This window comes from Mastomys coucha, unplaced genomic scaffold (genome assembly GCF_008632895.1).
Source record: "Mastomys coucha isolate ucsf_1 unplaced genomic scaffold, UCSF_Mcou_1 pScaffold22, whole genome shotgun sequence".
In the NCBI taxonomy this organism is placed as follows: Eukaryota; Metazoa; Chordata; class Mammalia; order Rodentia; family Muridae; genus Mastomys; species Mastomys coucha.
The window spans coordinates 116460799-116475145 of NW_022196905.1; the positions used below are offsets into that span (position 1 = coordinate 116460799).

The window sequence follows — 14347 nt, forward strand, 5'->3', positions numbered from 1 at the left end:
AGGGTCTCTCTAGCTTTCCATTGCTGTGTATGCCAGGTTAGCTGGCAAGGGCATTTCCAGATGATCCTCCTATCTGTCTCACATCTCCTAGTAAGGGTGTTCTAAGATTCCTTTGACTTTTCACATGGGGATCTGAACCCAGGTTGTTGGGTTTGTGTGGCAGCTCCAAGGGACCTGAATGCCCTGTCCTGGTCTCCACGTGTGCATGAATGTTCATCCATATGCAATCACACATGCGCACACAAATAACTAGAACTCTAAAAATATTCAAATGAAAAGAAAAAAAAGAGCACTGATTTAGAAAAAGGTCGAAATACTCAGAAGTCCATCAGCTGGAAAGTGTAAAGATGGTGGCGTATCTGTACTCAGTCACCAAAGGAATGAGGCACCAATATCACCACAACTCAGGTGGATGCTTGGAAATGTGACACCAGTAAAAGCCAGACCCAAAAGGCCACACGGTACAGGATCCCATTGATACCAAACGTCCGGCCCAGATCAACAGAGGAAGAAAGTGGGGCAGTGGCCACCTACGATGAGGGGCGGGAGAGAATGAGGAACTGAGGTTTCTTAAGTCGGTCTGAAGACAGCTTAGCAGGGAGATGATGATTGTGCTGTAAGTGTCCCAAATGCCAATGAGCAGAATAAAAGCCACACCCCCAGAGAAGTATGCCGGCTCCCAGCACAGCAAAGTGCCAGGGGCTCCAGGGACAGGACGAACCAGCGACCTAGCTCTGGGCGGTGTTGCTCCCTGGCCCCCCTTTTTGTCAGCCTCCCCTCCTGCCTCTGATCCCATGGGAAGGTTGCACTCAGGGTCCATCTTTCCTATGAGGCTGGCTGGCGCCTCAAGATCTGGTGCCAGCTCATCTTTGTCATCTCAAGCCTGACATGTAACAGGCACTCAGTGTTTCCTGAGTAACAGGTACATAGAGAAGGCTAGACCTCAGACCTCCCCACCAGACCCCAACCCTGCAGTTTCTTCCTGTGCTCTTGGAACCTCTCCTGATCCTTCAGCAGTACGGGCTTTCTGGAAGTTTCTTGTTCGACACTGCCTGTATTGTTCCCTCTTGTTCGGCTGTCTGTCACTTTGACCCCCGCTCAGCAGGTGACTCCCCGCCTTTCTGCGTTCATCTGTTTCTCTTTTCTTTTCTTCTAACTTTTATATTATGTGATTGAGTGGTCTGCCTATGTGTGTGTGTGTGTACCCCTTGCAATCCTGGTGACTGTGTAAAGAGGCTTCAGACCCCCTGGAAGTGAAGTTACAGACAGCTGTGAGCTGTGGGTACTGACACACAAAGCTGGGACCTCTGGAAGAACAGCGGGCGCTCTTAATCACCAAGCCCTCTCTCCAGTCCCTTTACCCACTTCTTAAGACCCATTTTTTTGTTGTTGTTGTTTTTTTGTTTTTTTGTTTTTTCGAGACAGGGTTTCTCTGTGTAGCCCTGGCTGTCCTGGTACTCACTCTGTAGACCAGGCTGGCCTCGAATTCAGAAATCCACCTGCCTCTGCTTCCCAAGTGCTTGGATTAAAGGCGTGCACCACTACCGCCCAGCCTTAAGACCCTTTTGACCCACGGTAGGACCTAGTGTCCCTGCCTCAGGGACAGTCCCTGCAGCCCTTCTATTGTACCAGACACGTACTCCTTGGCATGACCATCTGCCGCCCAAGGGAGGCAGAGAACATGTCGGCTGTGCTCGCGGCTATTCCCTTCCCTGAGGACTCACTCACAAATGGTTCAGGGAGCATTTCCAAGGACAAACACCTACTGCAGACCCCAGGCCAGATGCTTTCCCTCAAGAGTGTCCTGGGAACAGACCCACCCACAGCGGCATGGGGTTGGACCTACTTCCTCTCCCACCACAGGCGCAGGATGGGTGAATGGGTGTGGTCATGCAGAGCCCCAGGTGGGAGAAGAAGAAACATGGATGACTGCCCAGCCCTGGAGCTCAAGTCCTGAAGGAGACAAGAGTCAGTGTGGGATAAGCAAGAGAGCAGGTAAGCAGAGAGAGCAGGGGCCAACTTGCAGATTCTCAGATGGGCCTTTGAGCCCCAGTGTTAGCTTTGCGGAGCCTGGGGCCTGCTCGTCTCCTGGGCCTGAGGCTGCGGCTGGGGCATGGGCTGGGGCTCAGGATGGCCAAGCATAATCTGGGCTTCTGAGGAGGCTATGGGTGCTTAGAGCCTGAACCCCGGGGCCTCCCATCTCTCTTCAGAAACCCTCCTAAGGGGCTGGCAGTGGTGTAGCTCCTACGGTCTCTGAGGGTGAAGCTTGACAACTATTTACTGCTGAGCTTCCTTTTCCCAGGGCAAGGACCCAGATTCAAGGGCACAAAAAGGAGCCCTGTGACTCCCCAGCAAAACCCTGTGTCGCAAGATGGGGAAGAACGTTCTGCAGTGTGAGGTGGGATACCCTAGCCCTGAGAACCTCCCACATGGGAGATGTGAGACATGCCAAGCTAGTTGCTCTGGAGATGGAAAACCTCACCAGCTGGGAACCCCATCTTAGACTCCAGCCTGCGTGTCCTTGTCTTCCTGGCTCCTCCCCACAATGTGCTCTGAAAGCAGGAATTCTAAAGAGCATTTCGATGCCTGCAGGGGGCTGCCCAACTCTATTGGAGCCTCCAGGGTTACCTAGCCCAATGAGTGGCTGAGTCAGGTGTAGCCCCCAACAGAAGCCTGACTCAGAGCCCACATCTGCTTGCTTCCTAGGCATCTGGCCTTGTCCAGCCCTGCCCTCTCTAAGCCCTGCCTCCGGGCTCTCTCAGTTCCTGCTCTTGGTCAGTGGACCTGCCCGCCTTACCACAGTTGCCAGGCTGGGAATGTGTTTGACTGAATTCTCGACCTCCTCTTCGGTCACCTCGACCAGTGTGCAGTTCTCGTCCTCCGACGGCAATGGCTCGGCCCCGTGCCTCGTGACCCAAGGGTGCAGCTTCAAGGAATGACAGGAGGGGTAAGGGACAGGTGTCGCTAGTTCCCACAAGGCCCTGCCAGGGAGCAGAGCCAATGGCATGCAGGAGGGAGAGGTCAGGGCCTGGGGGTCTGGCATGCAGAACTAGTGATCTAGACGTAGAGGTGGGTGAATGAGACAGGAAGAGATGAGAAAAAGCAGAGACAGAGAATGGGAGATGCCGCAGAGCTGTGATGTGTGCAGAGACAGTTCTCCATCTGGCCCCACGTCACAAAAGGAACAACCAGAATTTGACATCAGCTTTGCTCTGCTGCCCTAGGAGCATCCACTGATCCCCACCCACTCGCCCTAACAACAGAGGCTCTGCTCTAAGCACATGTGTTTTCCCAGTCCACAGAAGAGTCATGGTAGGTCCAGATGGAAGGACACACTCATAAGGGGACCCAGGCCCCTTCTCTGGGGCCCAAGTCCTTATCTGTGTGATTTTTGGGCCCTCTTAAAGACACCCATGCAGTTCAAGTGAGCCAGGCACCTCAGAAGCCCGGGAGCACGCCTGAGATTTCTTTCTTTTTAAAGACACGGTCTCACACATCTCAGAGTGGCCTCTGACTCACTACGTAGCAAAGAACAGCCTTAAACTTCGGATCCTGCCTCCACCCCTGCGCTGTGACTATAGGCATGCACCCCTGCGCTGTGACTATAGGCAAGCATTACAACCCCCAGTTTATATGGTATTAGAGACGAGAGCCCAGGGCTTCATGCATGCCAGCCAACTGTTCTATCAGCTGAGCGACATCCCAAGCCCCATCTTGAGATTTTTTTTTTTTTAAGGGCCAGATGTGTGTTCTTGGAATCGACAGGGGTGTGTAGGGTGGTGGGCGAGGTCTCTGCTGATAGAAGTCAGCAGGGAAAGGCTGAACCGCCCACTAATGTCCCCCGGACTCTGCAGTTCCTCAAGGGACTGGCCCACCATCTTCCACAGGGCCACGAAAGGACTTGAAGTTCAACAACCCAGAGCATAGAGCACACAGAGGCCCTAAGACCACTCTTTGAGGGACGGACGCCATCAGCACAAGCCAATGAGCAAGCGAAGGTAGCCCAGCTGATTGGTCACAGGTCCCATTCCCCCGTCACAGTGGATATAAGGAGCAACACTCTTGCCTGCCCACAGCAGCACCCAGCAGCCCAGAGGCTCCAGGACATGGAAGGCGGTGATGCAGGAGGGTGCGGTGCTGTGGACAGGGCTGAGCCAAATGTTTTCCAAGCCCAGGACACAGCCTCAAGAACTAGCCTTCTTAGCCAAGCGGCAGCCACAGACCTTGATCTCAGGCACCACAATCCTGGACTCTGGATTCTTGTCCAACATCCGGGTGATCAGATCTTTCAAGTCTTCAGCTATGTCAGGCCTGGGGGTGACGACAGTCAAAGGTAGGTCAAAGAAAACTCAAGAAACCTGACCACTAAGGAATCAGAAGGTGGTGTGATCGACAGAGAGGCACTACTCACTGGTCGGGAAACTCCAGGGCCTGACTCTTGATCTTACTGTGCAAACACATGATTCGTTCGTCCATGAAAGGGCACTGTGGAGAGGCCAGGGAGTGTTGTGCTCAGCGGTTGCCACCTGTATCCTTCAGAGGCCATCTGTGCTGTGTCACTCCTCAGGGATCACAGCAGAGAAATGAACAGCAGTGGCCCAGGCTGGGGAAGGGGCAGGAATCATTCCCCTTCACTCCGCCCCCAAATCAGTGGAGGACTAGGAAATGTCTAGCTAGTTTCAAGCCCTCGTCAACCAGGCTACTGACCTGCTTTGCTTCAAAGTTTCAATTTCCTACGGACACAAAAGCGAATGTTCTTCCCCACCCCTCTTACTCAGGGAGCCATAAAGAAGCTGTGTGTGCACATGGGTGTATGTGTGTGAGATTGTGAGTGTGTGTTCGTATGTGTGATTATGAGTTGGGGGGGTGAGTGTGTGTATGTGCGTGTGATTTTGAGTATGTACGTGTTTATATGTGAGAGAAAGTGTGTGTGTGTGTGTGTGTGTGTGTGAGAGAGAGATCATGAGGGTTTAGCCTGGCTCAGGAGCCATAAGAGACTTTCTATGACCACACAGCCAGTTCATGGCTCTACCTGGCACGATCTCCCTATCATCAACTGCGCGGTTTGTTCTCTCCATCATGTCTGACCAAAACTACCTATGAGTGGACCTGCTTCTGCAGAGCAGACCTACCTCATTCTTGCCAACCACACCATCTCCAGCTGGACACCTAACCCTGACATAACTGGTAACTCCTTTCCACTGTAACCTCAACTGCACCAACTCAGGCCTTCCTAGCTGACTCTCTCAGAGTGTCCCTGGCACAGGAAAGATCTACTGCACTAATGAACATTCAAATTGGTTTTGTCTAACCTCTCAGGGCTCAGGTGCAGCTCAATAGTACAAAGCGTGCTTAGTACGCACGAGGCCCTGGGTTTGACTGACAGCCGAGAGAAGGTAGGAATGATGATAAATAGATATATGGATACTATGACATAATGGAAGATTCTAGGTGGCCAGGTTGTGGTGTGTAGTGGTTTGAATACGTTCGGCCCGTAGGAAGTGGCACTATTAGGAGGTGTGGCCTTGTTGGAGGAAGTGATCACTTTAGGGGTGGGCCCGGTGCCAAAGAGTCAGTCTCTCCTGGTTGCCTTCTAATCAAGATGCAGAACTTTCAACCCCTTCCAGCACCATGCCTTCCTGCACTCTGCCCTGTTTCCTGCTATGATGATAATCGACTGAACCTCTGAAACTGTAAGCCAGCCCCAGCTAAATGTTTACTCTTATAAGAGTTGCCTTGGCAGAGACAGGTGGATTTCTGAGTTCGAGGCCAGCCTGGTCTACAGAGTGAGTTCCAGGACAGCCAGGGCTACACAGAGAAACCCTGTCTCAAAAAACCAAAAACCAAAAAAAAAAAAAAAAAAAAAAAAAAAAAAAAAAAAAAGAGTTGCCTTGGTCATGGTGTCTCTATATAGCAACGGAAACCCTCACTAAGACATGGGTTTTCACTCCACAATTTGCTCAACTTTATGTTGAACTGAAAACTGTTGTAAAGGTATACTTTTTATTATATATCTCTATATCTATCTATCTATCTATCTATCTATCTATCTATCTATCTATCTATCTATCTGAGTGTCTGCATGTAAATAAGTGCCACTTGCATGCAGGGCCCTGGGAGACCAGCAGAGGGAGTGAGAAACCCTGGAACTCAAGTTTCAGCCCATTGTGAACAACCATATAGATGCTGGGAACCAACCTGGGTCTTCTGCAAGAGCAGCCAGTGCTCTTAACTGCTAGACCCATCTTACTAGCCCTAAGAAAAAAAATTCCAAACAAATATTGGGGGAAAATAGCTTTTTTTTTTAAAGATTTATTTTTATTTATTATATGTAAGTACACTGTAGCTGACTTCAGACACACCAGAAGAGGACGTCAGATCTCAATACGGGTGGTTGTGAGCCACCATGTGGTTGCTGGGATTTGAACTCAGGACCTTCCGAAGAACAGTCGGTGCTCTTCCCCACTGCGCCAACTTACCAACCTGGAAAATAGCTTTTCTTTCTTTCTTTCTTTCTTTTTTTTTTTTTTTTTTTTTTTTTTTAAAAAAAGCTGGGGCTAGAAAGATGGCTCAGTGGTTAAGTGCACCGACTGCTCTACTGAAGGTCGTGAGTTCAAATCCCAGCAACCACATGGTGGCTCACAGCCATCCGTAATGAGATCTGACGCCCTCTTCTGGGGTATCTGAAGATAGCTACAGTGTACTTACATATAATAAATAAATAAATCTTTAAAAAAAAAAAAAGCTAAAATTTTTCCTTCCCTCCCTCTCCCACCTTTCTTTTCTCCCCTTCCTTTCAGACAGAGTCTCTCTCTTTACCCCTAGTGATTCTGAAACTCTGAAGAGCAGACTGGCCTCAAACTCAAAAGATCTACCTATATCTGCTTCCCAAGTACTGGGATTAAAGGCGTGTGCTACCATGCCAGGCTCTGAAACACAATTCTTAAGCTTTCTTCTACAGGTACACAAGCTCAAAAAGGGAAGGAGCAAAAATCAAACTGAACTCACAGTTAAAAGAGCTCACAGTTAAAAGAGGTACCTTGCCAAGCATGGTGGTACACACTTTTAATACCAGCACTCGGGAGGCAGAGGTAGGAGGATCTCTGTGAGTTTGAGGTTAGTCTGGTCTACAAAATGAATTCCAAGAGAGCCAAGGCAACTCAGAGAAACTCTGTCTTGATAAATCAAAACAAACAAAACCAAAAACACTCCCTAAGTCAATAATGCTCTACAAACCATGATTCCCATTCCCATTCTATCCCTGGCAACAGTAGCTAGGAACCTTGATGAAAAGAACATCAAACTAGTACTAAGTAAAGCTACAAAGAATGCAGTGATTGATTAGTGATGTCTGTCTCAGGCTCAGGAATAGAGAGAGGTGGTATATTTGCTGTGTATTTGCTCTAAACTCATCAAGTATCTACAATCCCCATAGTCTCTGTTGATCCTTCTGTCTCTTTCGACCATTTCTGTATAAATGAGAACATCACAATTCATCAGAGAACATATCTCTGATGAGAGATATATTACAAAGACTGTTTTTTATCTATTCACTCAGCGGTGGGGATATAATTTGCAAATGAGAACTGTCTCCTTGCCAAGGCAACCAGCCACTCAGCACTCAGAGGACAGGACACACCCCACCCTCTTACCTGCCCAAAGACAAAGCAGTACAGCGTCACACCCATGGCCCAAACATCCAAGGCCTGCAAGAAAACGAAAGCTCAGTGCGATGGACAGTTGTCTTTGCAGGTCCAATGACTAAGTCTCCAACCTCCCTGGCTCACCCACCTTCTCTTCATCTACACTCTTGGGGTGAAACAAAACCCGCTTCCTCGCTCTGCTGCTTGGGACATGACACACAGCCATGCCAGTGAAAGTCTAACCCTCCACAGCCATATTGGTTAGTCGGAGTCTCTTAGCCGCTGCGGTTCAGTGAGCAAAGCCCCTGACACTGGTTACCTGATGGAAAGCAGCCCATAGGTATTAGTGCCTGACCCATTGTAGGGCAACCAGCTCAGGAGAGCGGAGACAGAGCTGGGAAAGAAACCAGTCCTTGTGAGAGTTCCCATGTCTAACTGTTCCTATTCCCCAGCTACCTGGCCCAGTGGACTTGCTAAACATGTATCTCTTGCATTGGATTTTTGCCACTTAGAATCCAAGGACGCTGACACAGGCAGAACCCAGCAGACCCAAACCTACCTTTCCGGAGAAGATCTTCCTGGTCTCTGAGAGCGACTCAGGTGCCATGAAAGCAGGCGTGCCCACGGTGTTAGACAGCAAGGCGTCGCTGCCCTTGAACTCATTGCTTACACCGAAGTCAGCTATCTTGATGTGGCCATCTTCCCCCACCAGGAGGTTGGAAGGTTTGATGTCGCGGTGGATGATCTTCTGGTAGTGTACTAGATATAGAGGAGACCAGTGGAGGAGAGGGGGCAGGGAAACCCCATGAAAATCCCCACTTAGCCATGCAGTCCAGCATGTCCCTGATACCCCGTGCCTCAAGCCCCAGGTGCCCTCCCCAAACGCCATGAAAGACAAGGGGAAAGTGTGTTTAAGGACCTTTACACCGCCGGGCAGTGGTGGCACACGCCTTTAATCCCAGCCTTTGGGAGGCAGAGGCAGGCGAATTTCTGAGTTCGAGGCCAGCCTGGTCTACAGAGTGAGTTCCAGGACAGCCAGGGCTATACTGAGAAACCCTGTCTCAAAAAACCAAAAACCAAAAAAAAAAGAAAAAACAAAAAACCAACAAGGACCCTTATATTATACCATTCTCAATACACCGACCATCCATAGCAATTTTTAACTGCCTGTCACAGCCTAGAGTCAAACACAACTTCCTTTACCAATGGCTAACACTCATCTTGGACAGCAAGTCAACCAAAGCCAGGGCAGGTTCAGACGAAGGATGAACCCCAGTGTAGGAGGGACTCAGTGGATATAAGCATCATACAATAATATGGTCTGGAAGTCCCAAGCACCAAATCTAGGGTAATGGTGAAGAATTTAGTGAGGTAAAAAGAACAAAGGTTCAGGGTTCAACTCTGTGTTACAGATTTCACATTGCTCCCCACTAAATGTCAAAACCAAGGTGGGAGGCAATGGTGGCACACACCTTTAATCCCAGCACTTGGGAGGCAGAGGCTGACAGACCTCTGAGTTTGAGACCAGCCTGGTCTACAGAGTGAGTTCCAGGACAGCCAAGGCGGCTACACAGAGAAACCTTGTCTCAAAAAAAAAAAAAAAAGAAAAAGAAAAAAAAAAAACAAAACCATGTCATGTGATGATAGGCAGGGGTAAAAGTCACAATGTCCCACAGAACTGCTGGGAGCAGCAGGCTGATGGCAGCCCTGGTGAGAGACTATCTCACTAATGAGGATGGCAGGAAGCTAGCAGGATCCCCATCCCTGGCAGCTGTGTGGGAAAGATTATGCAAATGGAGCCCTCCCTATACCTGGTCTTCATAGAAAGGGCTGGATTCTCAAAAGTCGCTAGTGGGCTAGGGAGATGGCTCAGTCAGTAGAGCGCTCACAAGCATGAGATCTGAGTTAGGTCCCGAGCACCCATTTGGAGGAAAAAAAAAAAACAGAAAAAACAAAAACAAAAAATAAAACCAGCTGAGTATGGTGTGCACATGTCATCTAAGTGACGGGGAAGGGGAGATGAGTGGATCACGAGGCCTCGCTAGCAAGCCAGCTTGTGAGCACCAGGCCAATGAAAGACACTGCCCCACCCCCACACCCAAACAGACTGTCTCTGTAGTCTACCACAATCTAGTAATAAAAAAGTTGGGCTGGCGAGATGGCTCAGCCAGTAAGAGCACTCACTGACTGCTCTTCTGAAGGTCCTGAGTTCGGATCCCAGCAACCACATGCTGACTCACAACCACCCGTAATGAGATCGGACGCCCTCTTCTGGTGCGTCTGAAGACAGCTGCAGCAAATTATGGCAGAGGTCCTGAGTTCAGTTCCCAGCAGCCACACACAAGAGGGCTCACGGCCATCTGTACAGCTACAGTGTATTCATACACATAAAATATTTAAAATAAATCTTAAAAAAGACTCTAATTTTAAAAACAAAAAGTTATTCTCATCATAAAAATAGATGGAAATAGAAAAAAAGACACTGAGGTTGTCCTCTGGGGTTCTACATGCAGGAGCCCACATCCACACGACACCAACGGTCTTCATTTGTCTCTGTAGCGGAGAGGTCTCCTACCGCCAAGGGCCAGCCCCTCCTGCGGCCCACATAGGCCTGTGTCCCACCCGCCTGTTTTGCTCCAGCAGGCAGTGAGATACTCTCCATTCCTACGCACTGGCTGAGATGCCAACTATCCCAGAGGAGCAGCCCCCCCACCCCACCCCAACCCCAGGGCATGGCTTACAGTACTCGATGCCTTTGATCAGATCCTGGAAGTAGAACCGGGCCTGGTCTTCAGACAGAGGCTTGAGGGTGGGCACTTCCATCACAGGCCTGAAAGGGCGACACATATGTAAACAAGGGAAACCAGATGCAGCTAGCCCTGGCCCACTCTCCCTCAGAGCCCAGCTCCCCTTTCTCAGTTTTCAAGTGCAGAAGCCCAACGTTGGGCCTGGGAGTCAAATACTCACCCTTGGTTGACCAATTCAAACACTGTGGGGAAGAGAAGGAAGAAGCCGTCATATGGAGACACTGTGAATCCACCTCTCTCCTCCTCACCTACCCCACCACCAGGGAGGACGGAGGAGACACATAGTCTGCTGGACACAAGCTGTTCAGCGTCACCAAGTGTTACCAAGGAGGAAAGGACATCCTGCTGTCCCAGAGCCCTACCTGGATTTTATTTCTAGTACTCAAAATAGCCAAGGAAAAGTTGTACCTGATGGGGCAGGTCTGTAATCCCTGCTATTCAGAAAGCTAAGGCTCACATACCACACACACACACACACACACACTCAAAGCCAGCTGGAGCTATACAGTGAGTTCAAGACTAGCCTAGCCAACTCAGTGAGTGGCTGTCTCAAAAACTGGAAGGATGGCTGGAGGTATAGATCAATGATATAATGCTGGTGTATATCAGTTGGCATACATTAGGCTTCAGGTTTGAGCCCCAGGAATGGAACACACATACACACTCTCAGAGACACACAGACACCACACACACACACACACACACACACACACTCTCTCAGAGACACAGACACCACACACACACACACACACACACACACACACACTCTCTCAGAGACACAGACACCACACACACACATACACTTTCAGAGACATACTCTCAGAGACACACAGATACCACACACACACACACCACACATACACACACACAGACACAGACACCACACACACATACCACATATCCACACACACACATACACCATACACACTCATATACCACACACACACATACACAGACACAGACACCACACACACACACACACAGACACCACACACATACACAGACACCACACACACACACACAGACACCACACACACTCACATACCACACACACATACACACACCACCCCCCACATACAGACACCACACACACTCACATACCACACACACAGACACCACACATACTCACATACCACACACACACACACAGACACCACACATTCACATACCACACACACACACAGACACCACACACTCATATACCACACACACACAGACACCACACACACACAGACACCATACACACATACCACACACACATTCACTCACATACCACACACACACACACACAGACACCACACACACTCACATACCACACACACCATACACACTCACATATCACACACACACAGACACCATACACACTCACATACCACACACACACATTCACTCACATACCACACACACACATTCACTCACATACCACACACACACATTCACTCACATACCACACACACACAGACACCACACACACTCAGATACCACACATACACTCACCTCACAGACACAGACACACACACACACACACACACACACACACACACACACACGCACGCACGCACGCACGCACGCACGCACGCACGCACGCATACATACACACAAGTAGCTTGGGGACAGGACCTAGACCTTGTACATCTGAGGCAAGCACGCTACCACTGAGCTATATTTTTTTCTGTTTTTCTTTAAATTGACTTACTTTTTTTTTTCCTTCTTTTTTGAGACAGGGTCTCACTATGCAGCCTCTGGCTGGGATTAAAGGCGTGTGCCACCATCCCTGGTGTCCTCACCACGTGAGGACATACCAGAGCTTTTGTCTCAGAATTGTATCCAGATCTCTGAGTGTGGGGCGGTGGCTGTTCTGACAGCCTGGGTCCAGTGGAGCTGCCTCCTTAGAACCCCGGAGCACCCACTGAGCAGAGTAAATTTGTTCACAAGAGATTTGTTTGAGGATAGCTCCGAGACGATGGCTCAGATTTCAGCCCAACCCCCCCACAACGGCCCCAGCAGGAGAGGTGTGTAATATTGGTCAAGCCCTCTTACATGCAAATAAAGATTCTCAGCCCAAACCAATGAGAGATAACTGCTGGCGAAATCTGAATGACCCCCAAAACTATATATGTGTGTATACATACATACATACATACATACATACATACATACATATATATATATATATATATATATATCCTATCCAGGGAAGTAAAGCACACGAAAGATCTACTCCATGGTCTGAGCCTTTTGTTCTAAGAGCTGTAGCACTTGGGAAGAGATTTGTTCTCCCAAAACCGGGCCTGAAGCTGTGCCACACTCCTCACTGGCTAGTTGGCCTGTCAGCCCAGCCCGACCCAACTCAGTGCAGGGCAGCATGGAGACAGAGAGCAGCCTGGAAGACATGGCAGAGATGGCCCCAGTCCATGCTTACTCGATTCCCTTCGCAAGGGCTCCTTCACCAAGCCAGGCCAGAGATCTCCATGGGAAGCCTCCAGCATTTAGGCCCACATCTGAGCACCCCATTGGGCTTTAAATGCCCCACACAGCTTCCCAAACTCACTGTTCTCACTCCTGGCCCCTCTCCCTACTTCTCTAGCACCAACCTTTTTATTTTTTAAGTCCTTAAAGCCTCAGGGCTTTTCTACCAGCTCCTTCCTCTGCCCAGATTAACATGGCTAAATCTTTGACATTCAAGTGTCAGGTGCTCATCTCCTATGTGAGATGGCCTGTCTACTCTCTCTGACAGCACCCTAATTAATTACCCTTAAAATACCTAAATTTCTCATTTATTTAATTATCAACGCTCTCTTTCCTGTCTAGGATAGCAGCTATAAAGGTCTCTCCTCTTTCTGATCATGCTACCCTCAGTGCCTAGAACAGTTCTGAGTATACAACAGGTGCTCAATAAAGAGCTGCAAATGAACACATAAGAGATTGAGATGTTCAAAGTCCCAGCAAGAACTCCTTCCTATGCCCTGCTTTAAACCAGATGTGTAAGCTCCCAAGGGGTACAGCTGGGCCAGGAAAGAGGGGTCTGTCCTTGGTGGTTCCAGGGCTATAGAGATCCAGAGAGGACACCGAGGCATTGGCAAATGCAGCTACTTCAGGGTGAATGGAGGGAAGCAATCTTACCCATATATAGATGGTCCTCATTAGGGTCATCCAGGACCTGATGGCACAGCCACCCAGGGACATGAGCAAAGAGAGAAAGAACAAATGTGAGCAAGAGGAAGTAGGGGTGTTTGATAGTTTGTGCCCACGGTGGGAGCACTTCCCACTCACGAGGGGGGGTTACTTCCCACCCTCAGGAGGGAGCATTTCCTACTCACAGGGGGGAGTACTTCCCACCCTTTTCACAGTCAAGACAGAAGACAGAAATTGCCAGAGTATGATAGCCAAGTGCACCTATCCTCAGGCCCAGGCCAGTCCTCAGTATCTGGAACACACGAAGAGAAGAAGAGCAGGGAGGAGTAAATCCTCCCCAGAAACACCCCACACCTAGATGCCAATCCACCCCATCTCCTAGAAACCCATGTTCAAACCCTACTTGAATTCAAGAAGTGGGACCGGAGAGATGGCTCAGCGGGTAAGAGCACTGACTGCTCTTCAGAAGGTCCTGAGTTCAAATCCCAGCAACCACATGGTGGCTCAGAACCACCCGTAATGAGATCTGACACCCTCTTCTGGTGTGTCTGAAGTCAGCTACAGTATATTTACATATAATAATAAATAAAACCTTGGGCCAGATCAAGAGGGGCCAGAGTGAGCAGTGGTCCTGACTTCAATTCCCAGCAGCCTCATGATGGCTCACAACCATCTGTACAGCTACAGTGCACTCATACACATAAAATAAATAAATAAATCTTTAAAAAAAAAAAAGAATTCAAGAAGTGGACCCATTCCTCC

General features: G+C 49.3%; 1 protein-coding gene across 4 annotated transcripts in view; it reads right to left on the minus strand.

The window, feature by feature from the left end:
• The window catches only part of Camkk2 (calcium/calmodulin dependent protein kinase kinase 2), a 50329-nt gene that overhangs the window by 5513 nt on the left and 30469 nt on the right, over positions 1 to 14347 (minus strand). For 2 of the 4 annotated variants that reach the window (XM_031337796.1, XM_031337793.1), the window contains exons 7-14: positions 13574 to 13610; positions 10611 to 10632; positions 10385 to 10473; positions 8203 to 8402; positions 7653 to 7706; positions 4412 to 4485; positions 4224 to 4311; positions 2798 to 2926 (exon numbers count right to left, since the gene is read on the minus strand). In XM_031337796.1, the coding sequence (XP_031193656.1) occupies positions 2798 to 2926; positions 4224 to 4311; positions 4412 to 4485; positions 7653 to 7706; positions 8203 to 8402; positions 10385 to 10473; positions 10611 to 10632; positions 13574 to 13610 (693 nt within the window). The remainder of the gene's footprint in view (positions 1 to 2797; positions 2927 to 4223; positions 4312 to 4411; positions 4486 to 7652; positions 7707 to 8202; positions 8403 to 10384; positions 10474 to 10610; positions 10633 to 13573; positions 13611 to 14347) is intronic. The other 2 variants (XM_031337794.1, XM_031337795.1) reach the window with 2 other exon arrangements.